At 45.0% G+C, this 27,813-nt stretch overlaps 3 protein-coding genes across 5 annotated transcripts in view; 2 read left to right on the top strand and 1 right to left on the bottom strand.

The window, feature by feature from the left end:
* Window positions 1-272: 272 nt before the first annotated feature.
* LOC133116570 (gap junction gamma-1 protein-like) lies at window positions 273-13,040 on the top strand. Of its 2 annotated transcripts, none has more exons than XM_061226275.1 (3): window positions 273-574; window positions 10,350-11,502; window positions 12,560-13,040. In XM_061226275.1, exons 2-3 carry the CDS (start codon window positions 10,380-10,382, stop codon window positions 12,571-12,573), a joined length of 1,137 nt encoding a protein of 378 aa, XP_061082259.1. In that variant the 5' UTR covers window positions 273-574; window positions 10,350-10,379; the 3' UTR covers window positions 12,574-13,040. The 2 variants fall into 2 exon arrangements, with proteins under 2 accessions (XP_061082259.1, XP_061082260.1); XM_061226276.1 differs by lacking the exon at window positions 273-574 and adding an exon at window positions 2,026-2,154.
* A 1,864-nt stretch (window positions 13,041-14,904) lies between these two features.
* On the bottom strand, window positions 14,905-17,570 carry inha (inhibin subunit alpha). The gene is made up of 2 exons (XM_061226277.1): window positions 17,004-17,570; window positions 14,905-15,754 (listed from the first exon to the last, which is right to left on the bottom strand). The coding sequence occupies exons 1-2, from the start codon at window positions 17,323-17,325 to the stop codon at window positions 15,018-15,020; spliced, it is 1,059 nt and encodes a 352-aa protein (XP_061082261.1). The 5' UTR covers window positions 17,326-17,570; the 3' UTR covers window positions 14,905-15,017.
* A 6,198-nt stretch (window positions 17,571-23,768) lies between these two features.
* Window positions 23,769-27,813, top strand: part of LOC133116231 (striated muscle preferentially expressed protein kinase-like) — an 84,733-nt gene continuing 80,688 nt past the window's right edge. For both annotated transcript variants that reach the window (XM_061225600.1, XM_061225599.1), the window contains exon 1: window positions 23,769-25,131. In XM_061225600.1, coding sequence (XP_061081584.1) covers window positions 24,705-25,131 — 427 coding nt within the window. In that variant the 5' untranslated portion in view covers window positions 23,769-24,704. The remainder of the gene's footprint in view (window positions 25,132-27,813) is intronic.

Raw genomic sequence — 27,813 nt, 5'->3', positions numbered from 1 at the left:
TAATTAAAGAAAGTGTGTCCTAAATTAGATTTAATAATTCATACACGACGACTTCGCTGACACTACGGTGAGAGATGAGCAAATAGCAACATGATTTAATCCTTTACATTTATGACAAAAACATAGCTTACGTCTAGGCTACTGCTCAATCTTTACGAAATCCTTTGATGGCTTTAAATATGACGAGGAGACTGATCCTGTCAAAAAACAAAAAAAACAAAAACAAAACGGCAAACAGTGAGTCAGGACCTAAAAGGATTGCATCAGGAATAAAGCGCGAATCGCGGATCACGATCTCAGGTTTCAATATATGGGCCCCTTAAACTGGGGGTGGGTGCGCAGATAGGGGGAGGAGGAAATGGGATTTTTGGATATTTCTTTGTCCTCCTCGTATTAGTACCCCGACATGGATTGGAGGGTCACATGGTACTTGAATGGGTTAATAGAGAAGGACGCTTTAGTTTTATGCAGAGAAATCGAAGGAAAAGTACAGATATAATAGCGAATATAAAGTGGGGAACATCAGCTGGAGTCGCATCATTTCCGAGCAGGAGGACACATAAAAGTTGAAAAGGTAGCTATGATAAGTTTTTACTTCGCGTTGATTCGCTAACAATTTGTCAATAGCTACTAAGCTGTTAACTTAATATCATGGATGGAAACTTTCAGTGTTTTTTGTCCGAGGTAAATGGTACATTTGGGGAAAAATGATTAGCACTGTTAGCAAGCCTTAACATGCGGTTGAATACTTGTGTACCAGAATTTGGCATGGCTAGCATCAGCTAGCTCATGTTGTTACTATGCTGTATTGAGAAACCGATCGAGCCAGGCATTCAGAAAAGTTAACGATTCACCATATAAAACTGTTGATGTTTACTTGTTTTCATAAATAACGGCAGCAGGCTACCCCGTTAACTACCCGCTAGTTAGCAAGTTAACTCGCTATCTAACGTACTGCACTGGGGAGCTGCAACTTGAAGGAACAGATACAGAGGACGAATAGCATTATAAGGATAATGGGAATAAAACTGAGACCAGTGAAAGCGCTGTCTATGCTGATAATCACCCTAAGGTGGCAGTCAATTAATACAGTTTGTCATTTGAGCTACTTGGTTCATAATTAAGTGCATTTTTTGTTTGTACAGTTACTAAACTAAACTATAGTAGCTAGCTAACTGTTAGAGATTGGCATAGACTAAGCTAAAGCTAGGTTATCCTCATGCTAGCTAAAACCGAGGATAGCTAATGTAGCTGGCACAGTTGGAAAATAAGAACTGCATTGCCATCCAGTTATTTTAAATAGCCTAGTAGCAAGCTTGTATTGAAAATGTTACTAGCTGGTAACTTCATTGTTAACGGTGACACGATTGATTACTTTGTTACTCTATATTTTGAATGTTATACTGTTTCTTTGTTGGGGGGGGGGGGGCATTATTGCTTAATAATTTGCCCAGGAGCGTCTAGTTAACGTTAAGTGGCTCGGTAGCCATTGTAGCCAATTACCGCGCAAATGAAGCCCAGGTGCTAATGTTAGCTGGATACCTTGCCAGTTTAACTTTGCATTTGTTTTTGTTTTTATTTAGCAAATGAATTTGTTTATTTTCCTCGTCCCAGCAAGCAACGAAGGAATATCCTGTCCCTGTAAATTAATTTTAACGTTACCTGTTGGCTAGTTGCGCATGTCGTGTGGGTAGTTAGCTGACTTTAATCTAAATGGGCATCTAAGCTAGTCTAGCTATTTCATATCGTGTTAGCAGCCCGATATGTAATGAATATTTTACCGAATACAATCTTTTTATTTTTACTTTACATAAACGTGTTTACAGAGGTAGCCTAATCTGGACCATTTGTACAATACATTAAGAAGTTGGCTAATGTTGGTTGCCAAATAACTCTTCACAAAGTAATTTGGCTAATGAGTTAATTTTGATGATTAGCTCGGCTCACAATACTGTTTGCACAAATGCATTGACGTTACACAATTTATTTTAAAGCGCAAATTGAATACTAATTGTGTTTTCTTTTGTCTGCGACTTCAAAAAGCCGTCAAATTTATTCAAATGGTCCCACTACTGTTCTAGCCAGCTGAGTGGCGCGACGCTGGGATTTTGTCCCTATTTCTTATCCTTCTGCACCATAACGGCATAATCCCTGGTAATAACCTGCGTCCCCGACTCGTTATCTATCCTGCTGACAACTGGACCCCTATAACATGGTTATATATTGCATGTGTGCGTAATCCACAAAAATAGGGTTTGTACTAATTAACACGTTCATTCTCTGCATGTGGTTGCTTTTTAATTGACTCCCTTGTGCTTGCTTTAGCCAACTGCTTCCTCCAACGTTTTCTCCTTCGCAGGAAACTGCAGGCTGTAATGTTTAATTTTATTTGCAAGTAACTAGTGAGGGCTAGCCATACAAATGCTCGCCCAGTCATACTGCGTAAGGTTTTCAGCATTCACTTTTGCTATGGAACATTTTGTCCCTTCATACTTTTATCACTTAAGGCTGCGCAGTTAGCAGTGTCACCATGCACATTTTTTTAAGGAACACATAAACATTGTATTCCTCAAGTACAAGTAATTAATAATGTATTTAAAATGTGCTTTACAATAGCCCATCATGTTTGTCATCTTAAACCCTTGAATTTCTGACCAGAATGTCTCAATAGACCATTCTGTGTACTGTCAAACAAAGGGATTTGACATGAAGCAACGTTCCTATATGGTCTTGCACAAGCTTTTGAGACATTTATGAACTTAAAAATGTTTTTGACGTTATCATGACTCTAAACCTGTGTAGCAGGAAACTCTAACCTTTTCTTTCTTTTTTCATTGTGTTGTCTTTGTGTTGAGCATTGTCACTTTGCTATTATTTGCATTAACGGATTGTAATAGGTTTGAGGAAGTATAATATTTCTAATGTTTTCTGGAAAAAAATAGTATAGAATTACGCAGATGTAGCAATGGGAAGAGCAGGTTAAACCATTCATAACTTACTGCCCTGTACTGCATGGACAATGCGACTCGATATCAGGTTGAAACCAGATGACGTTTACATATTGGGTCACTTGGGATTTGAGCTAAACTGTAAGCTGAGCCCAGCCGAGCCGGGACAATACTGTAAAAGTCTGAGACGACCTTCATTTCAGCCCAGTTTAGCTGGGAAAAGTGATCAACATCTTATGACCACAGCAGCATTGTTGTGCTGAGGTCTGATTTATATAAGAAAAACTGGAAAAGCTAGTGGAAGTGTGAGAATGCAGTCTCTGTCCCCCCCTGTGTAGTTGTTCAGGCGATGCTTGGCCATGTCACTTATGGCCATGGCACTTCTTTTCTTTTTGAGCTGTTTATGGCTGCCACATCTAGGCTAACTGCAGCAATCAAGGTGTCCCATTTCCTGAGCTCAATGCGCATTTTGGTTTGGTTTTCTTTGTGTTTGTGTGGTGAGGAGGTCCAGTCTTTAGTGTTGCTAATTGTGTCTAGACTAGTATATGTGCATTCATTTTAGTGTCAAAGGCTACACCTTTCCAGTGTTTTATTTTAACTCCTGATATTCCATAAGAAGATGTTTGTTGGGTTTTAAGTACTAAGAACAGTCTCGGTCCAATTTACATCTCCAGTGCCTCAAGCTTTTCCAAGAACAGGCTGTTTTAGAGTCTTTAAGGCTCAGGTTATTTATCAATAAACCTTGTATCTGATTGGCTGGCTAGCATCCGCAATGATCTGAACGCCGTCTGTAATGAGCATTTTGATTTCTTCCGACTACAGGATGAGTCGCGCTGAAGGCGGATATATGTGAATGAGCGTATAGTTGTTACGTCATAAAGTTATGGCAGTCCAAACGGCTGGAAATCCTGAAATTGAGCTTCATGTGCTGCTTTGTCGGACTTAATTAATTCTACACACCATGTACTCCCAAGATACCAACTATCAAGTGATTTAGAATTCAAAATCTGATTTCATGCATCTTGGCACTTTTTGAATAATGGTCACCTACATTTTAGAAGGCTCTGGCACAAAAACGAAGCAGCCAATGAAGCTCAAATTTTCTGGATTTATGACCCTCATAATCCCCTACCACCAAAATTGAAGAAATATAAAATCCTGCTGTGCAATTAATTTGAGTTGATGCAGAATTACCCAGTGTTGAGGGCTATTGGTCACCCTTCAGTAAGGACTGTCCTGAAGCCCAATAGTTTCAGACCTCAGAAAATGGACATATTGATACTGTCGCCAGAGAGGGGACCAGAAACCAGTACGTTTGCTTTGAATTTTAAGCCCTGTTAATGGCTGCAGGTCATTTGAGCAGTGCGGTCGGGTGTCTGTGGAAGTATTTGAATGGGCCGCTGTTTTCAACGCTGTCTGTGATCAGTGAATTACAGGCCCTCCCTCCGACGGGCTAACTGCCATCCGGAATGTTCCATGGAACATTATTTAACTAAACTGCTTGGGAAAACCGCTGCTTCTGAATGTGCCCTGTGATTTGTAATTATGAGGGCCAGCTGAGGGCATAGCCCTTTGGTTGCTGATGATAATGGGTCCCTCCACAAACTGACAGCCCTTATGCACACTGCTAGCTGTCCAGATTGCAGGCAGATGCCTATGCTGAATGGTATTCAGTCTTGTTCTGTGGTTTTGCTCATGGGATAAATGTTTCTGGGTCTGACCCAAGCTATACGCTAACGCTGTAGCACCAACACCCATGCTATATGCACAAATCTGCTAACTGCAACAAACTGGTATATAACCACAACTCCGCTAACTTATGCTTACTGGCATATAACCACAACTCTGATAACTAAGCCTTCCTGGCATTTTAACCACAACTCTCCTAACTAGAATTTACTGGCATATAACCGCAACTAACTGACGCATAACCACAACTTTGCTAACTAGCCTGCTGAGGCCAGTTCCTGAGCATAACAAAAACTTGTGCTTCTCTGTGGCCACTAGGGAAGTTGGTCTGATGTGCTGGTATGAGGTATGATGATGACACATTTAAGAGGTGCTAAAATCACGTGCTGTTGAAAGGTTTGGTGGTGGGGGTGGTGTGACGACTCCAAAAACGTGTCCCTTCAGGTTGGGGTTGAATAAATCTGCAGCCCAGCCCTAACCCGGGGGAAGAATAGTCACTAAAATTAGCAAAATTCAATCAAGAACTGGAATGTTCAGAGTTACCGTGGAGTGCTGGCAATTTTGGTTTGCGATTTTCAAGGTAGGCCCGATATCCTAATTTGTTTATAGGCTCAAACTGTGTTCTTATACTCATCCTGTATTGGAATCCACATTCTTATAAAAGTTATTTACTATTGCATTGGGGTTATTTTATACTTTATGGAATGGCTTCAGCACTTGTGGTTGTTATGAGTTATTGATGGCACGTTGGAGAAACGCCGTCTGGAGAACGTGGGTATGGAGGGCTGTCCAGCTCCGTTTTAGGAGCACTCTCTCCTGCGTGTGAAAATTGATTTGCAGATCTGATCGGGATGCATTAGTGTGCCCCTAAATCCTTCAGGGTAGGAGCCTGTTGACTGTGGTGAAAGTGTCTGAGTTAGAGTGCTGTTATGAGACTCCTGAGTCACCCCCCTCCCCCTACTGTGAGTTCTGGGGACATTAGCATTTGCAATAATAATGCTAATGAATTGGCAATTTTCAAAAACTGTTAGGTTATTCAAACTCTGCAACCGCCCCCCAAACTAACCAGCAACACATCAGCTATCCACTGTTTCCAAATTTATACTAGTCTTCTCCTTATTTTGTACTGGAAAATAAGATGCATTTTCCTTTTATTTCCAATTGTCATTTCTAAATGGCAATGCTGTTTTGTATTGGATGTTCTCCACTTTCACGTCTGATACGCGGACAGTATGAAGAACCTCACTGCTTCGGGGATAAACTCATTTAACGTATTAACTGGGCTTTGTGTCATGGTATTTGTTTTATTTGGGTATTGTGGTATTTGTCTGGGGTGACATTGGCTCAGGAGGTAAGAGCAGTAGGAGGGTTGCTGGTTCGATCCCGCCCTGGGTGTGTCGAAGTGTCCCTGAGCAAGACTAACCCTTGTATGGTGACCACTCATCGTGTGTGTATGTATATATGTATATATGTGTGTGTGTGTGTGTGTGTGTGTGTGTGTGTGTGTGTGTGTGTGTGTGTGTGTGTGAGAAACATCAATTGTACAGCGCTTTGGATAAAGGCGCAAAATATATGCAGACCATTTACCATTTGGTCACTCATAGGGGTGGACAATATAAACTTTTTATATGAACCGGTGTGACAATTATTTTTGATCAGAACACAGAAATGTTATTTGCATCTTATTTCATACGTTGTTTCATCCTTCTTCTGTTACAAATGTCAGAAAGCGCCATTTGATGTGTTATTGTGGGTTTGCATGTTATGCAATATAGTTATTTTTATCGGAACTATATTTTGACAAATTATAGGCCATATCGCCCAGCCCTACTTCCTTATGTGTAACGTTTGTCATTGTGCTGGGTTTTGAATATGCCGAAGAAAGTACTGTAATGAACTAGGCCTGGGGTGCAGAAAAGATACTGGAAGGATGTCTGGATTGTGAGATGTCATGGGAGTAGAATTTGACCGTCCAAAGTACTGGTTTGAATATTGTCAAGATCAGAAAAGAGTATACATTTACATTTACATTTTAGTCATTTGGCAGATGCTTTTAATCCAAAGCGACTTACAAGTGCATAGGTTCTACCATAAATCAGAGCATCACATCCAGAAACTAGCAAAAGGAAATGCTGTTCTAAACATAGTTGTCATCAGAAGTGCTTTTTTATTTTTATTTTTTATTTTTTTTTGGGGGGGGTTTAGACAAGGATAGGGATATCAGAAAGGAGGGGCAGGGGAAATCAGGAGGGAGGACTAAGGTAGAGTTTGAAAAGGTGGGTCTTGAGTCTGCGTCGAAATAGGGGGAGGGATTCTGCTGTTCTGACAGTGGTAGGCAAGTCATTCCACCACTGAGGAACCAGAACGGAAAACAGGCGTGAACGTGCAGCTCGACCGCCAGGTGCACGTAGAGAGGGAACCGTAAGGCGACCAGAGCTGGCAGACCGGAGTGGTCTAGCTGGGGAGTAGGGAGTGATCAGGGATTGTATGTAAGGTGGGGCAGTCCCCTTAGCAGCCTGAAATGCCAACACTAGGGCCTTGAAACGGATGTGTGCGGCAATAGGAAGCCAGTGGAGGCCAATGAGAAGCGGAGTGACATGAGCCGACCTGGGCTGACTGGTGATCAGGCGGGCTGCAGCATTCTGGACCAGCTGGAGGGGCTTGATGGCACATGCTGGGAGACCGGCTAGGAGGGAGTTGCAGTAATCCAGGCGGGAAATGACGAGCGCCTGGACTAGGAGCTGGGTGGCTTTCTCAGTCAGGAGATGACGGATACGGCGTATATTATACAGAAAGAACCTGCAGGTTCTGGCAGTGGAGGATACTTGTGGAGCCAGGGTGAGGCAGTTATCAAGAGTCACCCCAAGATTCTTTGCCGTACGGGAGGAGGAAACTACAAAGTCCTCAACAGTCAATGAGAGGTCGATTGACGGAGAGGACTTAGCAGGGATGTAGAGAAGCTCAGTTTTGGCAAGGTTGAGCTTCAGGTGATGGGAAGTCATCCACGCAGAGATATCAGCCAATCAGGCAGAGATCCGTGTGGTGATTTGGGTGTCGGGGGGGGGGGGAAGGAAATGAAGAGTTGGGTGTCATCAGCGTAGGAATGATAAGAAGAGATAACAGAACCAAGAGACATGGTGTATAGCGAGAAGAGGAGAGGCCCAAGAACCGAGCCCTGCGGGACTCCAGTTCGTAGGGGGTGAGGGTCGGAGACTGCGCCCCTCCAAGTCACCTGGTAGGAGCGACCAGAGAGGTAGGAGGAAAATGTGGTATATGTGCAAATATGTGCAAATACACAAATATTGACATTTTCAGGTCTTGCAAGTGTGCTTTTTAAAGTGCATTTTCCACTGTCTATAGGACCTATATAAATATAGCCTAAAAGTGTTGTATAAGGCTTGCCATATTGAAGAGAATAGTTAATTATGAAGAGTAACAAGTGTGTCCTCAGATTTGTGTCTTATGATTTGTTTTATGAGTCTAATATTCATAACATTTGTATTTGATTTTTGTTTATTTCTAGTCGTCGTGTATGACTTGAGACAGTTCAGTGGCCTTTGCACTCTGTGTGGTGTGGACTGGGTGATGCTGTTCTTTGTGAAAAGCAGTGAAAAGCATGTATAGTTCTGTTTATCAGGTGCCTTACAGTGTGTAGTGTAGGCCTGTGATCCTTATCTTTCTCCACCTTGCATACGGCAATGAACGTCTCCGCTTGCATCAGGGGAAAAAAAAAAAGAAAGAAAAAATCTATAACTGTCTAACCACAGGAACCTTAGTCATAACATGGAATGGAAAAATTCAGCTGAACTTGAGTGATGAACTGCAATGCTATGTCCTGCTTGTGTGTTGTTACTCGCCGATGAGTCTTCCACTGCATAGAATAAATGTAAAACGTGACTGGGATTTACGAGGTGAAGCCCTAAGTCTAATATTGAGTCTAATATTCAGTGTGTGTGTCTTTACATTAACATGAATTCATTGGAAGTGAATGAGAACTAGGTCAGTAGTCAGCCGTTTAACTTGAAATGTAACACTCAATTGAAACTGTTTAAAATTCTGTACTTTTCCACTGGTGCCATGAGGAACAGTGACAGCCTTTGTGAGAGGTTGCCATAAACACCGTACAATTAAGAGAAAAAAAAGAAAAAGAAAAAAGTTACCTTTCTCGTTATAAATGAAGAACCAAATAAAATGAATACTCTTAAAATTATTTTTATTCAGTTGAGATTGTAATGAGAGTATTTGAATGTGAAAGCAGCAGAGTTGTCATACTGCCCTCTAGAGGAGTGCTTGGTACTTACATGGTGAGTTTCTGCTTAACTACATTACATTACATTATTGGCATTTGGCAGACGCTCTTATCCAGAGCGACGTACAACAAAGTGCATACCCATAACTAGTCAGGGGTGCTTCAGTATTGATCACTGTCAAACTGGGACTAAATTCATCAGACCTCCCAGATCACTGTTTAGAAATGACATACTTTATGTTTTTATTTGTGCTATAAACATTGTAACATTAAAGTAGAAATCTTCATCTAGTGGTTAAATGGTCCTTATAGAAAATGGCACAGATTTGTTAAAGCTTGCTCACAAAATGTCATTACATATGGGTGTGAGGTAAAATGATTTTCCTGGTTGTTAAAAGCATTGTAGTGATTTGAGATTTGGCTACCCTTTATGTTGTAGTTGGCAGCAGATGTTAAGCACGGGACATGCACGTAAGAGCCATTTCCCCAACTCCATTTTGTGTTACGGCGGCTTTGGTTAACAGTAGCAGCCCGTAAGGACGGATCATTGGGAGAAAATACCCTGAACACAGAACGGTTATACAGCGTGGTTATTTATGGAGTACAGTGGCTGATGTCATCCGCTGCGCTGGCTCCCATCTGAGAGAGAGAAACAGGGTTTGTGTGGCTGTGGCAACGGCCTCGGAACGGACCGGAAGTGCCGGGCCCCGGAATGAAAGGCTTCATTCAGCCTGTCTGTGGCCCGCGACCCCGCCCTTTCCTGCCCAAAAAGCAGGCCGTAATTATCGCCCCTGGATAATTTGCCCTCTGCGGGACCGTCCCTGCCGTGGGAGGGGGCACAGAGCCTTCGCTACGGACTGACCCCTTCTACAGCGTGGTTACACGCCAATAAAATGGGCAGATTGTTGAAGGCAGTCTGTTTTCTAATGGATGTTCTCTATCCTTCACATGAAGCATAGAACTTGAAATAAATACTGCAGAAGTTGGTTGAAGTTGTGGACTATACAGTTGCTTCTCGCACTTCTTGCATCGCTGTCGATGTATAAATTCTCTTTTTCTTTAGAAACTTTTAATTTTCAGTTTCCTTTTAGAAGGTTGAGCTGAACGTGTTTCTGTAATTCAAGTTTACACAACCTCAGGAGCTGAGGCCTTGTGTTCTGTTATAGTAGTTATCCCAGGTAAAGGGCAGCATAACGGTGCCACCTTGTGGAGAAGCGCTGTAGTGCAAGTCTCGGCTAAAACCCTAGAGTAGTTAAGTTTTTATCCATGGAAGTGTGCATTCCATTCCATCCTAAGTGAATGGGTTTGGTCAGCTGCAGAGTGCAAATGACCCCACAGGCTCAATAAAATGTATAAAGTGTGTCTTGTTCAGAGGGAAGAGGGGATTTCATTTACACTGTGTAGGTTTAGGATGTGTGTGACGGACAGACTCTTAAACCTCCGGTCTCTCCCCCTCCCCGCAGAGCTGAGACGCTGGGAGCCAAACCGTGACCATGAGCTGGAGCTTTCTGACGCGGCTTCTCGAGGAGATCTCCAACCACTCCACCTTCGTGGGGAAGATCTGGCTGACCCTCCTCATCGTCTTCCGCATCGTGCTCACGGTGGTGGGCGGCGAGTCCATCTACTACGATGAGCAGAGCAAGTTTGTGTGTAACACGCAGCAGCCCGGGTGTGAGAACGTCTGCTACGACGCCTTCGCCCCGCTCTCCCACGTCCGCTTCTGGGTCTTCCAGATCATCATGATCACCACGCCCACCATCATGTACCTGGGCTTCGCCATGCACAGGATCGCCCGCATGGAGGACGACGACTACCGGCCCAAGGGCCGCAAGAGGATGCCCATCGTCAACCGCGGCGCCAACCGCGACTACGAGGAAGCCGAGGACAACGGCGAGGAGGACCCCATGATCACGGAGGAGATCGAGCCCGAGAAGGAGAAGAAGGCCGAGAAGCCCACAAACAAGCACGACGGGCGGCGGCGCATTAAGAAGGACGGGCTGATGAAGATCTACGTGGTGCAGCTGCTGTCGCGCGTGGCCTTCGAGGTGGCCTTCCTGTTCGGCCAGTACGTGTTGTACGGGTTCGAGGTGGCCCCGTCTTACGTGTGCACGCGCATGCCCTGCCCCCACACGGTGGACTGCTTTGTGTCCCGGCCCACGGAGAAGACCATCTTCCTCCTCATCATGTACGTGGTGAGCGTGCTCTGCCTGGCGCTGACGGTGCTGGAGATCCTCCACCTGGGCGTGAGCGGGATCCGCGACTCCTTCCGCAAGCGGCACCGCGCCCTCTCCCGCGGGCGGGCCGCCGGCGGCCGGCAGGCCCCCAGCGCCCCGCCCGGGTACCACACCGCTCTGCAGAAGGGCCCCGCGGCCAAGCTGGGCGGGCTGAAGCCGGAGTACAACCTGGCAGACTCGGGCCGCGAGTCGTTCCAGGACGAGACGCGGGACCTGGACCGGCTGCGGAGGCACCTGAAGATGGCGCAGCAGCACCTGGACCTGGCCTATCAGGAGGAGGGCAGCCCGTCACGCAGTAGCAGCCCGGAGTCCAACGGGACGGCCGCCGAGCAGAACCGCCTCAACTTCGCCCAGGAGAAGCAGGGCGCGGCCTGCGATAAGGGTGAGTGTGGGGCCGGGTTTTTTTGTGTTTTATTTAAAATGAAATGTATAGATTTTATTGAATGTCATAAGGGGGTGTTCCATGCCAACTCCAGGAGGTTGCACCACAGCACCTTTTTCCTGAAACTGAAATTCATACTGAAAATGTTAGTGACAAAATTCTAATGCTAATATGACATTATTTAGAGGTACATTGTAAGCCTTAAATCTTTGGTAATCTTGTATGTATAATTGCATGTTTCCTGAGAACACACAATCTACTTTTGTTTTTGAGATATTTGGCCATGAGAATTCACTTTTTCTTCCACTGGCCAATTCCAGGGGTCTCTAAAAGTAAACCTTTTTATTGTCATTGAATTTGTAAATTAGTCATTTGGAGTGATAGCAAAACAAAAAACCTATTTAAGCTTTCTTTTTTATGTTGAGCAAGCCACAGTGGCTATACTGGTAATTGCAATTGGACCATTTTAGGGGTGTTACACATATGTAAAGATGTGTGACGTTAGGAGAGATGGATGTGTTGTATAAACCAAAACCCCTGAGTACCAAAGCTAATTCTTTCTATAAAAGTTGATTTAAGATGTAACTTCGACATAGCTGAAGTAGAGGGTCAGATGAAATTTGATATTGGTTACCAGGCCAGTCTCAATGTGCCAAAAATGGCCAAATTGAATGGGTTGTATCTCATCTAATGTTATTAGTAACGTTAATTGTATTCATATTTACACAATGGTTAAGGGCTCTCATTTACATATAAAATAACTTAGAAAATGTTGCCTTTGGAGATATGACCTGATATGAATTCTACCTCAATTATTCCTCGAAAGAAAGATTTTGGGCTTTTAAGTTATGGACCTCTAGAAATCACATTCATCACTGCAAGTTCATCATTGTCTACAAACACACACAAAAAGATACATTTGAGATTAATAAAAAGAAAAAAAAGAAACCAATCATGTAAAATTGTGATTAGCTGCAGTGAACTTCCCCCACCTCTACCTGGTGCAGTTAAACCCTGGCCTGAGTGATCTCACCCTGTGCTCCTGTGTTTCCCACAGGGATCCGAGCCTGAAGCCCTTCTCCTGCTGCCTTTTCCCTGACCAAAATGCCACTCTGCGGAAGAACTGACCTGGGAAGAGCTGGAGGTCTTTGAGAGACTGAAGTGTGTATGTGTGTATGTGTGTATGTGTATGTATGTGTGTGTGTGTGTGTGTGTGCGTGTGCGCGCGTCCTTGTGTAGGGTAAAGACGTGCCTCGCAGTATTAATGCCAGTGAACAGTGGGGTGGGGGAGGGGAGGGGTAGCGGTACACAGAAGGTCAAAGGGTATCTGCTGCTCCGTTTGTGCTCCTGGTGGCCTTATGCGGTCAGAATAGCAGTTACCTGGATACCTGGAGCAGTGCCCACCAAGGCCCCACACCCTTTCTTACCCTGAAGACTGCCTGCTGTCGCTGGTGGTAAAACGGGAACAATCGCATGAGTGCTTCCAATTTCCCCCACCTAAAATTTCTGTAAGATGGGGAGGGTCAGAAGGGGGGAGAGGGTGTGTGTATGTGTGTTCGTGGGGTGGGGGGGAGGGATGTTTGCATCTGTTTCTATTCTGGTGTTTACATTTCATAGTCATTCCAAAAAGAGAAGACTCCATTTTTGTAAAATCATCTGAAACCTGTATTTTTTTTTTTTATGGGTCTTATTTTGGATAAGTAGTGAACCACAATAAGTATACCTGTGTTTACCTGTGAAAACTGGCATTCTTCAGAGCTTCTCTTAGCCAGAAGTCTGACTGGATAATTTGTTAATTGAGCGTTAAGGCAGACACGGGCCTTTGCGGAGTTAGCACAGCAACGTACTGCACAGTTCGAAATGGCCGAAATGAGACGAGGCATTATTTTTTACCGGTACTTCTCACGATTACAGACTGTGTTTCTGGTATGCTGAAGCCTTATGTGCCACTGTCCAAATTAGCCAAAAGAAATAGAAACCTGGAAAAAGCTTGAAACCTTTGAGTATAAATGTTATTCCAAACTGTTAACGTTATTTAGATTTTGCTCTTGTGTTTTCTCTTTGTGTTCAAAGATTTAAAATAATCAACTGCATCATATTTTGATAACTCTTGAAATGTAAAAAGCCTGATCGCCTTTTGTGGAGTTTCAATGAGGTTATTTTTCTCACTGCCATCAACAAATTGAAAGTTTAAATTTACAGTTTTTTAAACGCATTTTTGTATATTTTTTTCTTGTAGTGCAGCAGACATAAACGGCGAGGTTTGTCGCATTTCTGACGTTATCCGGTTGATTATCTTGCTTGGCCGTATATGTGACTTGATGTACAGTACTTGTGAATTGATAAGCAGTTATGTTCATTCTTGTAGGTCTTTTTGTCTTACGAGGACTTTGCACTCAAAAATAATTTGCGTACTGGAGTGATTGTGGATTTTCTGAAAGGGCCTGTTATTAAAATCCGTTCGCCGTAACTGCCGTTTCTTTGCATTAAGTGTACAGCATCACTATAAAAGTCGTGACTTTGGTTACCATCTGTGAATCGTCCTGTTGTATGTGCACTGCTTTGATATGCAATTTGACCATCCAAATGTGTTTAAGACCTAACGGGTCAATGCAGTATCTTGTTTGACAACCAAAAATGATGTTCTGATCCAGCATGAACACGACAAGGCATGCTAAAGCAAGGAAAAGTCACCGCTGTCTTTTGAGCAAATGTACCGTTTAGCCTGAACCGATGGACAGGCCTGTTATGCAATCTAACCACTCCCATCTTTCATCATGAACTGATTTTCTTAAATGTAGACCTTTTGTGTACCACACCACAAGTTGAACGGTTTTTTGTAAAATATTTTTGTTAACTTTGATACTTTTTTACAAATAGTATTTTCTGCAAAAATTTAGTAGGAAACTGAATAAAGAATTACTTTTTGAACTGGATGTTGTGTTTTGTGTTTTTTTACGAACGCATTTAATTTTCGAGCCTTCGTACTGTCTGTTACTGCCATCGCGCTTTCCCTCCATCTGAAGACTGCAGTCAGTGACCGCCATTATAATGAATCACGGAGATGAGGTTTGGAGACTCTATGGCCTTATTTTCCCGTGCATCTAATTTTAAATGAAATACAAAGTTAAAGTACACATGGTCGGCCTTAATTTGAGGGCATTTGCATCCATATCCCATATCAATTTTATGAGATGGCTATGATTAAGTTACATGAAACCCCACTCTGAATGTGAAAGTAGGTACAGGTTAATGTGTGTATGCATATTTTCTTTTGCCACATTTTGACAATCATTTTTTAAAAGAACCAGTTAAATGTCCTTGATCAAAAATGTTTATTCTGCACTGAATTTAGAGTGCTTCCAAACAACATTCAATATTTTTCAGCATTTGTGTATTAGTTAAAAAAGAAAAAAAAAAGACAGTGCATGCAATTCCATTATCAGGAAAGCCTGGTTAATTCTAAACAGTTGATGAAACGCACGTTTAGTATAGGCGTGTAGCCATGTCTGGCCCTAGATGCAGGTGCAGTCCTCGGCGTTGATGTTGGGCAGGGTCTCGTACTTGACGGAGTAGCCGCGGTCGGAGGTGGTGCGCACACGCAGGGGCTTCATGGTGCCGGGCAGGGGCGCGCAGCACTGGCGGATGCCCATCAGCGTGGTGATGCGGTCCTGGCTGGAGCAGTTGCCCTGGCAGTAGTGGAAGGTGAACACCTTGGGGTGCACGATCCAGTTCTCCCAGCCCAGCTCGTGGAAGGAGATGTTGAGCTCCTCGTGGTGGCAGTCATGGTAGTCCCCGCCGTCCTTCGAGGGCCTCTGCAGCCGGTCCAGGGCCGACAAAGACCACGGGACGGAGGACCGCCGGGCCCGGTCGGGGGCCCGGGGCCGGGTGTGGAGGTGCAGGAAGGGCGTCTGCTCGGCCTGGGTGGAGCAGGTGCAGGTAGGGCACCTGACCTGGAGCACGAAGGGCCCCTGGCTCAGGGAGGGGAGTACGTGGGGCCCCAGGCGGTACCTGCTCCAGCCGTCCTCCTCCAGGCTCTCCGGGTCTGGGGCGGCCTGCAGCAGCTGCTGCCCGGCGGTGAGGACGTACAGCGGGACCGAGGTGTTGGGCGTCTGGGGCCCGGGGCCCGAGTAGAACCAGAAGTGTGCGGAGGTGAGGCTGGACTCCAGGCAGTGGGTGGAGGGCTGGAAGTAGTAGGTGAAGCTAGAGGCTCCAGGGGAGGGGGGCGCTGAGCTGGGAGTGCAGGTGGAGTCTGAGGAGAAACGGCACAGCGTCACACACGCACACACACGCACCTATCACATGCGCACACACTCCCATATGTACACACAGCCCTGTCACACATGCATGCACATGTGTACACATACTTTATCTTAATGATACTGTTTGTCTACAAACCTGGTTTTTAATACTCCCTAGATAGAGTAGATCAGGGTAAATCTATTTTTCTTTTTTTCTTTTTTGCAGTGCTTGAGCTTGCTAAAGTGAGCCATGCCCACTGAATGGATTCATTCGTATTTTATTTTATCCTTATTATTATTTCTTCATTTGCAGTAAAAAAATAATCAAATAAAAAATTCCAACAATTTGTGGGTGGATATGATGCGGCGAGCCCCTGCCTCCGATCCTCGCTGTGCATTTGTAACAAACTGATGCCTGCATCAAGGTGTGTTACTTTAGCTGTGCGCTGCCGCGGCCGCCGAATGTGAGCTTTCTAAGTTATCTCTACTTCAGATAGAGTTCTCAGTTTCATGCCACCAAACCATGTTTTTGAGAAAAACTGCTTCAAAGTTTTGTTGCAAAATGGTAGTTACCTCAGGCTGGGAGACTACCAACAGTGGGCAAACTAAACTCTGGTGTGATATCTTGTCATCTTATGTATAAACCATTTAAAACTATATTTTACTCTGAACATTTACTGTTGACATGAAGACATACCGATTGTGAAAGCAAGTACATTTTTGAATAAAATCAGATGAAACCAATTGGCTACATCTTTATAATTATTATTTCTTGGCATTAAGACATACAGATTATGAAAGCCAAGGTATTCTACAAAATTACGACGAAAGCCTAAATTATTTTACATAAACATAGATTTATATTGAACTGGCCATCTTCAGACTGATTATGATAGAGCAGGTTATGTAACCCCCCCAGGCCTCCTGACTACTGACTGCCCTGTTCTGCAGCTGCTGGTCTCTAAACGCCCAGACCCCCACTCCCCCGCCCCAACACCCCTTACAGCAACCCAGCCGAACCCGACCCCACCCCCAGACCCCCACTCCCCTGCCCCAACACCCCTTGCAGCAACCCAGCTGAACCCGACCCCACCCCCAGACCCCAACACCCCTTACAGCAACCCAGCCGAACCCGACCCCACCCCCAAACCCCAACTTCCCCGCCCCAACACCCCTGACAGCAACCCAGCCAAACCCGAACCCACTCCCCGTTTCGTCTTGCGAAACCCCCCCCCCGTTTCGTCTCCCCGTGGGACTGACCTGAGCTGGGGAACAGGATGACCTGGGAAGAGTCCTGGGGAGCCTGCCAGCCCTCAGACCAAGCTGCCCGCCCCACCCTGGGCCTGTGTATCCGCTGGGCCACCGGGCCCTCCCCCTCCCCTGTGGCTCCCTCTGGCCCGACCCCAGGGACAGGAGCCTCCTCCAGGCCCATTCTGGCCAGAATCTGCTGCCTCAACCAGTCCAGCACCAGGCCCCGCTCCCCCCGGCTCTCCTGGCAGGCCTGGGTCCCCCCCAAGGGCCCCAGAACCAGAATCAGGGCTGTGAGGAGGCAGGGGGCCACACTGGGGTTCCTGCTCCGCATGATGGTTCCGCCTGAGCTGACTCACCCAACGGCTTCAGACAACAAAGTCCAACAAACTGTCCAGGTCTCGTCGGTCTTTCAGAAAACCAGCTTGACTGCAGTATCCTCAAGTTGAAGATCTTCAATGGTGAATCTGTGCAAGTCTTCTCCTGCTGTGCAGTTTGGTGGCTGTTGGCCCTTTTGCAGGAGGTTCTGGTATCCGTGACTGCTCTATTATGCCTGCACAGAGCATCTGCCTGGTCTAGTCTGTCCTGATGGACTCTCCCCCTCGAACGCAGACCCCACCGCAAGCACTGCCTAGCGTGACGCAGGCGGCCATGTTGTGTCAATCCTATCTCACTGTAGCAGGGAAGGCAGAGGAAGCTACGATAAGGGGAAGTGTGAGAACTGCTGTTGGACTCAAGATGTTACAGGCTAATCACGTCTGTGAGTAACTGACCTTGCAGATGTTTACTCCAAGTCTGGAAAAAATGTTTTGTTATGCAGAAAATACAACTTTTTGCTATTTTACTTCATTAAAATGGTTGCAGTTACAAATCAATGAAAGAAAATGTAATATTTTTAAATTGGAATAGTTTGAATTAAATATTGAAACCACATTTTGTTTACATGTTAGATGAAATATCTCCCCTCCCTGTTAAAAAGCTGTAATAAAAGGAAGATGAATCTCTAGTCTATAATTACAAAGCAACCCCCCCCCCCCTCAATTATTTAAATGAAATGGATATTTATCTTCATATCTGAAATGTCAGGCCTGGGCTAAAACTGTTCCATACTGTTTATTTTGGAAAATGTATTGTTTAGCCTATATCTCTGACTGTTTTATTTATTTCACTTCTCAGCCTCATAATAGCTTCCTTGACTGTCATTGGCACAACTATGGGCCTCATGTTAACAAAGGCCAATAGCAGACCTTTTATACCTGCACAATTTAATACGTCTGCCTATTCAGTAGCAGCTGAGAAGCCAAACTGTCCAATTACCTTTGGTCCCCTAAAATGGGGGGAACTATGTATAACAAGGGATGTGATTCCAACACACATCACATGATATGGCTGTAACCACCCTTAAATGAAAGGTGACAGTCTGCACCATTTCATTTTAAATCCAATGTGCTGGAGTATAGAGCCAAGAGATCAGAATTTGTACCACTGTCCAAATACAAACGGACTGCACAGTATTGTACGTATTCCAGTGTTCTGTTGCGGGAGATTTGTGCTCTGCTCAGAAGGCTTTTTTTAAAGGCAGATATATTTGGGTGTGTTGGGTTTCTGACTGGCAGGCGTATAGTGTTCCTCATGGATATTGTTGTGCAGTATTAGTGTGATTGAAGTGTTACTGGCTGGAATGAAAAGGTGGGCTATACTGGGCTCCTAACAGGGCTTACTGTATGATGATGAATCCTTTTATTTTCGCAGCTGGAGAGGTCATGAAAGGCCAAAGGAATGCCTTCTCTCTCCACACCTGTGTTCCCAGCAGATTTTTTGGCGGAGGGAGTACTTTCAGGGCTGTTTAGGAAATATGAGTCTCTCTATCACTGGAAAACAATGGAGTCTGTTTTCATCTGGCCTTGGAGAGCAGTGTGTGTGTATGTGTCTGTGTGTGTGTATGTGTGTGAGAGAGAGAGTATGCAAATGTGTGTTTGTGTGCATGTGTGTGTGTATGTGTGTGTGCATGTGTATATGTGGTTTTGGTTTTTGCTGTGTGTGTGTTGCTGTGGTCTGTGTGTGATTGTGTACTATGTGTGTGTTTCTGTGGTCTAATTTGTAGTAGGTCTATACGTTCTCTTCAGAATCCAATATAGACGGAATCATTCACACTCACAAACTTCTGTGTGGAGGCTCCAACTTCACTGTGCACTGCCTGACCTTGAAGCCCAGCCCACAGCAGAGACACGATAGTGTTTCAGCTCTGTGATAAAGGGAGAAGCTGTTATTGTTTAGCCTATCTCTTCATGAGGTCCATGAGACAGAGCTCTCAAATACACTTGTATTCTGTATCCCCAGGCTTAACCACCACACCCTGTCACCTCACCCTCTCACCCTTCTCGCCTCACCCTTTCACCTCCCCTCACCCTCTCATCTCTCCTCATGACATGACGAAAAATTCAGAAATGTGTCATTCTGTAGAAAATGCACTGCCTCTGATTGTTCCAGTAAGACGCATTTAACGGGACAAAGTGTTGGAAAAGTTACTTTAGTTGATTTTCTTCATAAGATAATGACTTCAGTTACAAAGTATTACAGCCCTCACGTCATGTGAGCCCAAGGACATTTATATTTCTGGGTGTGGTCAGCTTTTGAGTAGCATGTGAGATCAGCTGGAGGAAAATATGCAGGCACTGTGTCTGGCCAGCAGCTGGCGATCTTGCCTGCGCACAGGAGCCGTTCGCATGGTATGACAGCGACGGCGCACGGTAACGTAGGACTAAAAGCACACACTAGCTGTGTGTTCTTCTCAGCATCTTTCTACTTTCCAATATGATGCATCCGAGTGTCTGATGTCCGTGTACGTGTAGAAGGGGAGATTAATTACCTTCATGTTGAAGGGGCCAAACGTGGCCTTGCGCTTTGACGTGCTGCTAAATGTAGTGATGTGTTTAGTGTTCAATCTGTCCAGAACAATACTGCACATGTGAGATCGCCGGATGCTTAAATCTTCCGTGAGTCATTTAAGTTCTGCAGCCAGGGTTTTAGCCAACAAAGCGGAGAAAAAACCTCTCTCTAATGAAGTGAGGGGAGTTAGCTACGATAAAGTATTCACGTCTGATAGATAGCAGAGCGCCAATTCGTATTTCGCTTGTATTAGAATCATGGGTTCTCAGAGTTCGGACATCTTATATCCTAGTTTGTTATTTCAATAGGAGCCGTTTACCTCACAATGTCTTAAACGATAAATGATTAAAATACTGCATACTATGTAACTGTTTGGATAACAAACGTAATTAGCTATTTTTTTTAGTGTGACTGAAATATGAATAAGTCACCGATAAGACATGAACTACATCGACAACTCTTATTAGTTAGCTACCAACCAGCAGGGGGTGCTGCAGCACCCCTACTTCCAGCGCTTTCGTGTAGAAGGGCGATGTGTGTGTGTGTCTTTGTGCATGTAGAAAGGGCGATGTGCATGTGTGTGTGTGTGTGTGTAGAAGGGGAGATTGTGTGTGTGTGTTGAAGGGGCGTTGTGTGTGTGTGTGTATTCCTCTTTCTGTGCCATCAGACGCTCATCTCTGCTCTGGGGTGCCAGCTGCAGATAATTTCCATTTTTCAGCCGAGCGGTCTTGTTCCCGTGCTTGTGATGCTGTTTCCATGGTAATCAGAGTCAAAAGGATGAGCCAGGCTTCGGGTTCCAACTGGCTTCTGGAAAGAGAGCAGGGAGTGGGCAATAAACGAAGACTGATATAGTGCTAAAATCCACACTCTAGCACCTCCTTCTTTATAGAACCTCTTCTCAATCAAAACAGAATTTTCAAACATGCTGTGAAAATTATTTATGCGTGTATTTACCATTATTTATGGTACATTTTTAATATTTTTTATTGATACAGTAATGTATGCCGTATATCAAATATTGTTATAGCAATCACAACCACTAATTTTCATTGTATCTGAAGTAACGGTTTCCACTGGATTTTGGTCGACACTAGAAATGGCCATTTGCTGCTTACCTTTACAAAACAATGAGATGTATGCAGTGAGATGAGCGATAAGGGAAATTGACCACCAAAACTGCATCACTTAAAAACACACATACACACACACACAATAGAACAATAATACAGTATAATAAACAGTATTGTAAACACTAGAATTAAATATAAAAGACATAAAAGTGCAGATATCGAAGTGTGCTGTTTGATCTTTTAAATGTAGTTTTCTAACCTGAATATTTTCTTCTTTAATAGTTAAGATTGTAAAAGATTACTCTTTCTATGTTCAGTTTACAAAACATTATCTAAATGTCTTTATTTTATTTTGGTATCACTAATTTTTCTCAGTATTGTGTTTGTGGGTCGACTAAAATCTTGAGAGTGTTGATTTATCGCCACAGCTCTGCTGGCTAATCCGGCCCCATCTGACGCTGTGAGTGACATTTAGGAGCACTGGCCCTCAGCCAATCCCAACTCAGCCTCCGATGATTGGGGCGCAAATCACATACCTCCTCAGCTACACAGGGCCGGCCCTCGAAATTCACCAGCTTTTAGGACCCAGCTTCATACAAACACAGTCTTGTGTTATTCAGCAAGGCTTATATACTCAATCAATCAATCAATCAATCAATCAATCAAACAATTGCTTTTATTACCACACAGCAAGCTGATGGAATTTGGTTCAGTACTGCTGGAGAGTTCACTTTTATGACATGACATTACATATATACTAGAATCACAAGACATATTAGCAAACAGACAAGCAGACAGGGCAAATAAACAACTCGTCTAATCTGACATTTCCATAGTGCCTAATGCCCAGATAATACAGTCTGCTGTGACTGGAGTGAACATCTCAGAACCCAAAATTATTACTTGCGTGACCAACCCTCATAACACCCCGTTCTAAATTTCTCACTCTCTGGTCTTTAGCTCAAAAGTCATCTTGAAACCTACATTGAATAAAAAGAAAATCATTCACACGTTATATTATATAATATTTTCACTGCAACATGTTTTTTTTGTCATCCAAGACCAGCCGGATCTCTGCTCAGGAGGTGTGGGCCAACTAGTGGCCCACAGGCTTGAGCTGGTCTGAGACTCTTCAGCTGTTCTGTCCCCCGATTGTGGAACTCTCTTCCAGCTAAGATTAGATATGTTGAAACCATTGTTTTGTTACTGCTTTTATATAATGTGTGTAGCTGACTGAATTGTACCTGCCATGCGTATCTATTTAATTTTAATTGTTCAGCGCCCTGGGACACCTTGGTGTGACATGCACTATATAAGAATAAAATTGATTAATTGATTACTTCCATCTTTTTTTTTCTGGTGGGTCTCAGGAGGCTATATTTAACTATGCAATATCATTTAATTATGTACACGAATAAATGCCATTCAATAAGGCCCCCGTCATTTTACCAGAATTACCAATCCACCAATGTGCTCATAAAAGCTAGATAATCACATATTTCCTTGAAATCCTACAGTTGTTTAAATGATATTTTCCTGCATGTCCATTTATATCTCACATACCTTATTACATTACCTCCCATAGTGAGTGAGTTATCTCAGTTTGAGTAATTGTACTGTAGAGCAGTAGCATATGCTTTACATGTCTTATACCAGGGATACTCAGTCTTACACAGGAATGGACCGTGTGGGTGCAGGCAATTACCCACCTGAATCTACTAATCAGCCATGAGTCTTTTTCTAAGGACTGATTAGTAGAATCAGGCGGGCAATTGCTTTGTTGGAACAAAAGCCTGCACCCACACTGGCCCTTTCTGGATAAGATTGAATATCAGTGGGCATATTCCAATCGCTTAATTTTCTCAGCTATTTTCCTTTCCTTGCTCCTGGCTTGGAAATCGATCGAGGTCCGCCATCTTTAAGGACATTCCAACCCTTTAAATGGTCCTTCTAGGTGCTAGAAGTAGAAGTTGGGAGCTCCCAATCTTTCCGTTGAGCAAGAAAACATCAGCCCATCCTTTGCGGAAGTATTTTTTTAGTAAAGTCTGATCTATAAATGGTAAATGGCAGGCATTTATATAGCGCCTTTATCCAAAGCGCTGTACAATTGATGCTTCTCCATTCACTCATTCATACACACACTCAGACGGCGATTGGCTGCCATGCAAGGAGCCGATCAGCTCGTCAGGAGCATTTGGGGGTTAGGTGTCTTGCTCAGGGACACTTCGACACAGCCCAGGCGGGGAATCGAACCGGCAGCCCTACGACTGCCAGACGACTGCTCTTACTGCCTGAGCCACGGCGCCCCATCTATAAGTGATCGACCTGTGGATCCACCTCTCCATCTGCCACGCATCAACCACATCTGTAACTGACATTTTAAGGAGCAAGGACATTCCAGTTGCCTAATTTGTATTCTCGATTTCCCCGTTGTTTTTTTTTCATCTTTTCCTATCCTCTCTTGAAGGGTGGGAGCTAGGGGCAAGAAAAGGAGAATTAGGGATTGGAATGAGCCCTGTGTCTTACACAGTGGGAGAGAAGCTGAGGAAAGCCCATGTGAACGGAGCTCTACCATTCACGCATAACTGGGGAGGGTCCTGGGGGCTTCTATCTTGGACGTGATGAGTCAGAACCCGGCCTCCTACCCCTCTCTCACACGTACCGGCCCTTCGGTTGGCTGGGCGTTCCGAGGGGCGGGAGGTGCCAGACACATCCGGGCAGTCCAAAAAAATGTGACCTATCAGTGCCCAGCTGTCGCTCAAAGGGTTTGGGGGACTCAGCTGTCACCTCCCGAGAGACTTAGCTCGTGGAGAGGGGGGAGAGAGACTTGGCTCGTGGAGAGGGGGCAGAGAGAGAGACTGAGTGAGAGCGCTTAACATCCAAAGGGGGGGGGAGGTTTGGGTACTGAGGGCGTTCTAGAGCCACACGCTGACACGGGTGAAGACTGCACTCAGGCTCCCAGCCACGCTGGAAATGTGAAAGTTTGGAAAAGGCCAAGGATTCAGAGCCGCTCTCCGCCGAGCCCTTAAGACCCCGAAAATCTGCGCAGAACGGGTGAAAACCAGGCCGGCCCTTTTCCGACATCGCTGCAGAGAACCGCTAATGCAACGTGATCCTCCAGGACTCTCGCTAAAAATACCGCCAGCCCGAAGAACTCGCACAGGCTGCTTCTGCTTAATTGGCGAAAGATTAAATATTTTGTTTGGTATTTTTTCTTCTCCCTTCGCATTGCTCTAATTGGACATTCCAAGGCCGTTACAAAATATTCCGAAACTTTTTAGCACAAGAAACTTTAAGGTAATATATTTTTGAATCTATTTTTGAATATATATATACACTTCAGGACAGAAAGTTTGAAAATCGTTTTGAGTAGGGTTATTTTTATTAAAATAATTTTTTATTGGAAATGCAATCCTTTCCCAAATCTTCATGCCGTGTAAAACAGGAACCCGCCTGGATTACGTACACTGAAATAGTAAATCTCTCCATTGAATGGGTTAGAATATTTCAAACAGAGAGACGGTTTTGATTGTTTTGACAAATAAAAATCTACCTTGAGCTATACCTGAAGCAAACCGATTGTGGAATGTCTTTGTGACTCACTGAGTTGAAACTTAAAGTGCTGGAAAGCTAAACGCCCTGCTTCAGACTAAATGCCAGATCAATGCGAATCACTTTGACCGTGTAAGCAGCACAGCAGCGATAAGTGACAGAAAGAGCGGTTAGTTTTCTGGGGACACGGACCCGGTGGAGGATGAGGAAAGCTGAGGTGCAGATGACCCTGAAGAAGGGAGCGGAGGAAGAGGCCCGTGGGGGGGCCCCCCCTAGCCCCAGGATCCCCCCGAAACGGGCCAAGGTGAGCCCGGACCAGGGGGTCCCGGACCCCGCAGAGTCGGTGTACCCCACCCCCACCCCGCCCATGTTCATCCGGAAGATGCGGAACGCGGCGGTGGGCATGGGGTGCGATATCCGGCTGAAGGTGGCAGTGGCGGGGGACCCCCAGCCCTCCCTGTACTGGTACCGGAACCAGGACCTCCTGGACCTGGAGAACCAGGAGTACGGCGGGCTGTGGATCCGGGACTGCCAGCCCAGCGACGCCGGCCTCTACACCTGCATCGCCAACAACTACCTGGGAGAGGCCAAGAGCAGCGCCGTGCTGGCCGTGCTCGACCTGGGAGAAGGTAATTATGGGATAGCGTCTGCCCACACAAGGGGGTTCCCGTCTGGGTCTGGGAGAGCTGTGGGGACTGCTGCTTCCTTCCCTCTCAGTCCCAGGCCCAATGTGAAGTGGCTCCACCCAAATCCCAAGGGGTTTTGTCTTTGGTTCAGAAAATTGAGAAAGTTGGTATATAGTAATAGTATAGCAGTCATTTTGATCGGTTGAAAAGGTATAAGGTTATATGTTATGTTATATGGCACTCTTGGGGTTTTATGCTAGTTACACTTCAGTGCCATATGGCACTCTTGGGACTGTAAGGGTTAAGCTGTCCACCAATTCAACCCCAGGAAAGCAGGCGAGGTGAGATAATTGCACACCCGACTGCTCCGAGCGGTTAATGAAGCTCCAACGAAGCTCAGATTAATTAAGCGCTGATTAATAATGAAGATCAGCACCTGATCTACACCGTGACCCCTGAACTACAGCCGCCGAACACACACCGCACCGCGGAGATGGGCAGCAGGGCCCGTGTTTACACAGTGCTGTTCCTGGATAAGGTCAGCCTTGAGTACAGTGGGGATCAAAAATCCACTAGAGAAAAAACTTCTATTTTGCATTCTTTTCTAATTTAATACAAATGATTTTTATTACAAATTATATTATCAGCATAACAATTTGAGTGAAAAGTTGAAAAATGTACATGAATTTCAACCAACTTCATTTGGTATGTCCCCCTTTTGCTTTAATGGCAACATGGACTCATGCTGGCATGGATGCCACACATTTGCGCAAAACCTGATCCCTGTATTATTTGACAATGTTAAGAGCATCTTGTGATGTTACTGAATGCTTGCCTTTGTCTTCAAGTTGTGTGTAGTCTAGCACTCTTGCTCTTCTTTGGTCTTTGAGTAGTTCTTCTAAACTTGTAAATTTACATTTTTCTAAATCCTAAACTTTGTTAAATTCCAGGATTACATGAAAAATAATCCCAGATTTTCAATGTGGTCTCAGATTTTTGGACCCCACTGTATATCCCAACCTCACGCATTATGAGCTCCAGGCTAAACTGATCCCGGATCAGGCAGGTGATGAGCTGGAGGCCCCTTCCCTCAGCACCCGTGCAGAACACCCTGAAGCCTTTCGCTGGCCAGCCTTGGTCCCGCCTGTACCTGTGTACCTGAGATTACCAGCAGGCAGGGGGAGATGTAGCCTCCTGTCTCTCAGTGTAGGAAGTGTTGTTGTGGAAAAGGTGTGAAGTCAGGCTTAGACAGCGCCATGTCGGCTCCTAGGGGAGGAATGTGTTCTGTCTCCATCGCTGTGGGGATGTGGTGAGTCGGCACACAACGGAAGGGCAAAGGTCAGTCTTACCTGTAGAGCACCAGAGAGTCCTGTCCCTGAAATAACACATCAGCTGGTTCCATCCTGCCCCACTCAGTGGGAAAAAAAGGCAGAGGGAGACGGTGATGGTGGCAGGGGAACTCTTTAAACTGTTCTCCTTCCAGACGTTAGACGGAGAGTAAATATTAGAGCAGAGCTGTTATGAGATTATTACTGATGCGGTGTCTTCAGGGGTGTTTTATTAGAATAAAGACAACCCACCTGCTCTTGGGTTTCAACGGAAATGCCATCTTTCTAAAACAGTAGGATGTCTTGGGATGTTAACGTCTGTCTGTTTGCAGGCCGGAAACCACAATGGATTAGTGTCAGGAAAGTAATGTTTGCACATCCCAGACGAAGGGTGTGTGTGTGTGTGTGTGTGTGTGTGTGTGTGTGTGTGTGTGTGTGAGAGAGAGAGAGAGAGAGAGAGAGAGAGAGAGAGAGAGAGAGAGAGAGAGAGAGAGAGAGAGAGAGAGAGAGAGAGAGAGAGAGAGAGAGAGAGAGAGAGAGAGAGAGAGAGAGAGAGAGAGAGAGAGAGAGAGAGAGACTGCGCCTCTGTGGCCACCATTATTTAAAGCAATTCACAGATGTTTTTAAAGGAAGATGGTTTGGGGCCATTCTCCTGCTGTAAGTTTACATATGCTATTTCCTTCATCTGCACCAGACTCATTTCTCGGGTGTAAGGGGAGTAGTTGGGGTGTGAGAGGGGTAGTTGGGGTGTGAGGGGGGTAGTTGGGGTATGAGGGGATAGTTGGGGTGTGAGGGGGTCGTTGGAGTATAAGGGGTGTATTTGGAGTATGAGTGGTTAGTTAGGTTGTGAGAGAGTAGTTGATGTATTAGGGGTAGTTGAGGTGTGAGGAGGGTAGTTGAGGTGTGAGGGGGGTAGCTGGGGTGTAAGGAGAGTAGTTGGAGTGTGAGGGGGTAAGAGGGGGATAGTTGGGGTGTGAGAGGCTCTGTCACTGACACCCACAGGCTCTGCAGTCAGGCCTGTCAGCAGCAACGATCTGCTGGATCCAGGTTTCTCTGTGGCATTCAACTCCCATGGTGCTTTGCCCCAAACTCGGACTGTGCTGGAGTGACAGTAGTGAAGGAGGTAAGAGCAGTCGTCTGGCACTCAGAAAGTTGCCGGTGTGTCAAAGTGTCTCTGACCAAGACACCTAATACCCAATTGCTCCTGATGAGCTGATAGGCTACCATGCATGGTACCAATCGCCATTGGTGTGTGAGTTTGTGTGTGAATGGGTGAGTGAGATTGTAAAGTGCTTTGGATAAAAGCGCTATATAAATGCAGTCCTAAGGTCTCACTGAGGTCACACCGCCAGAGAAA

This window comes from Conger conger, chromosome 17, assembly GCF_963514075.1.
Source record: "Conger conger chromosome 17, fConCon1.1, whole genome shotgun sequence".
In the NCBI taxonomy this organism is placed as follows: Eukaryota; Metazoa; Chordata; class Actinopteri; order Anguilliformes; family Congridae; genus Conger; species Conger conger.
This window is presented reverse-complemented; position numbering and strand designations above follow the sequence as displayed.

Excerpts from the sequence above, each read along its gene's own strand:
- LOC133116570 (XM_061226275.1), top strand. The coding sequence starts at position 10,380 with ATGAGCTGGAGCTTTCTGACGCGGCTTCTCGAGGAGATCTCCAACCAC.
- inha (XM_061226277.1), bottom strand. The coding sequence starts at position 17,325 with ATGCGGAGCAGGAACCCCAGTGTGGCCCCCTGCCTCCTCACAGCCCTG. Across the intron at positions 15,755-17,003 it reads CATCCTGTTCCCCAGCTCAG|ACTCCACCTGCACTCCCAGC; the intron begins GTCAGTCCCACG and ends GTTTCTCCTCAG.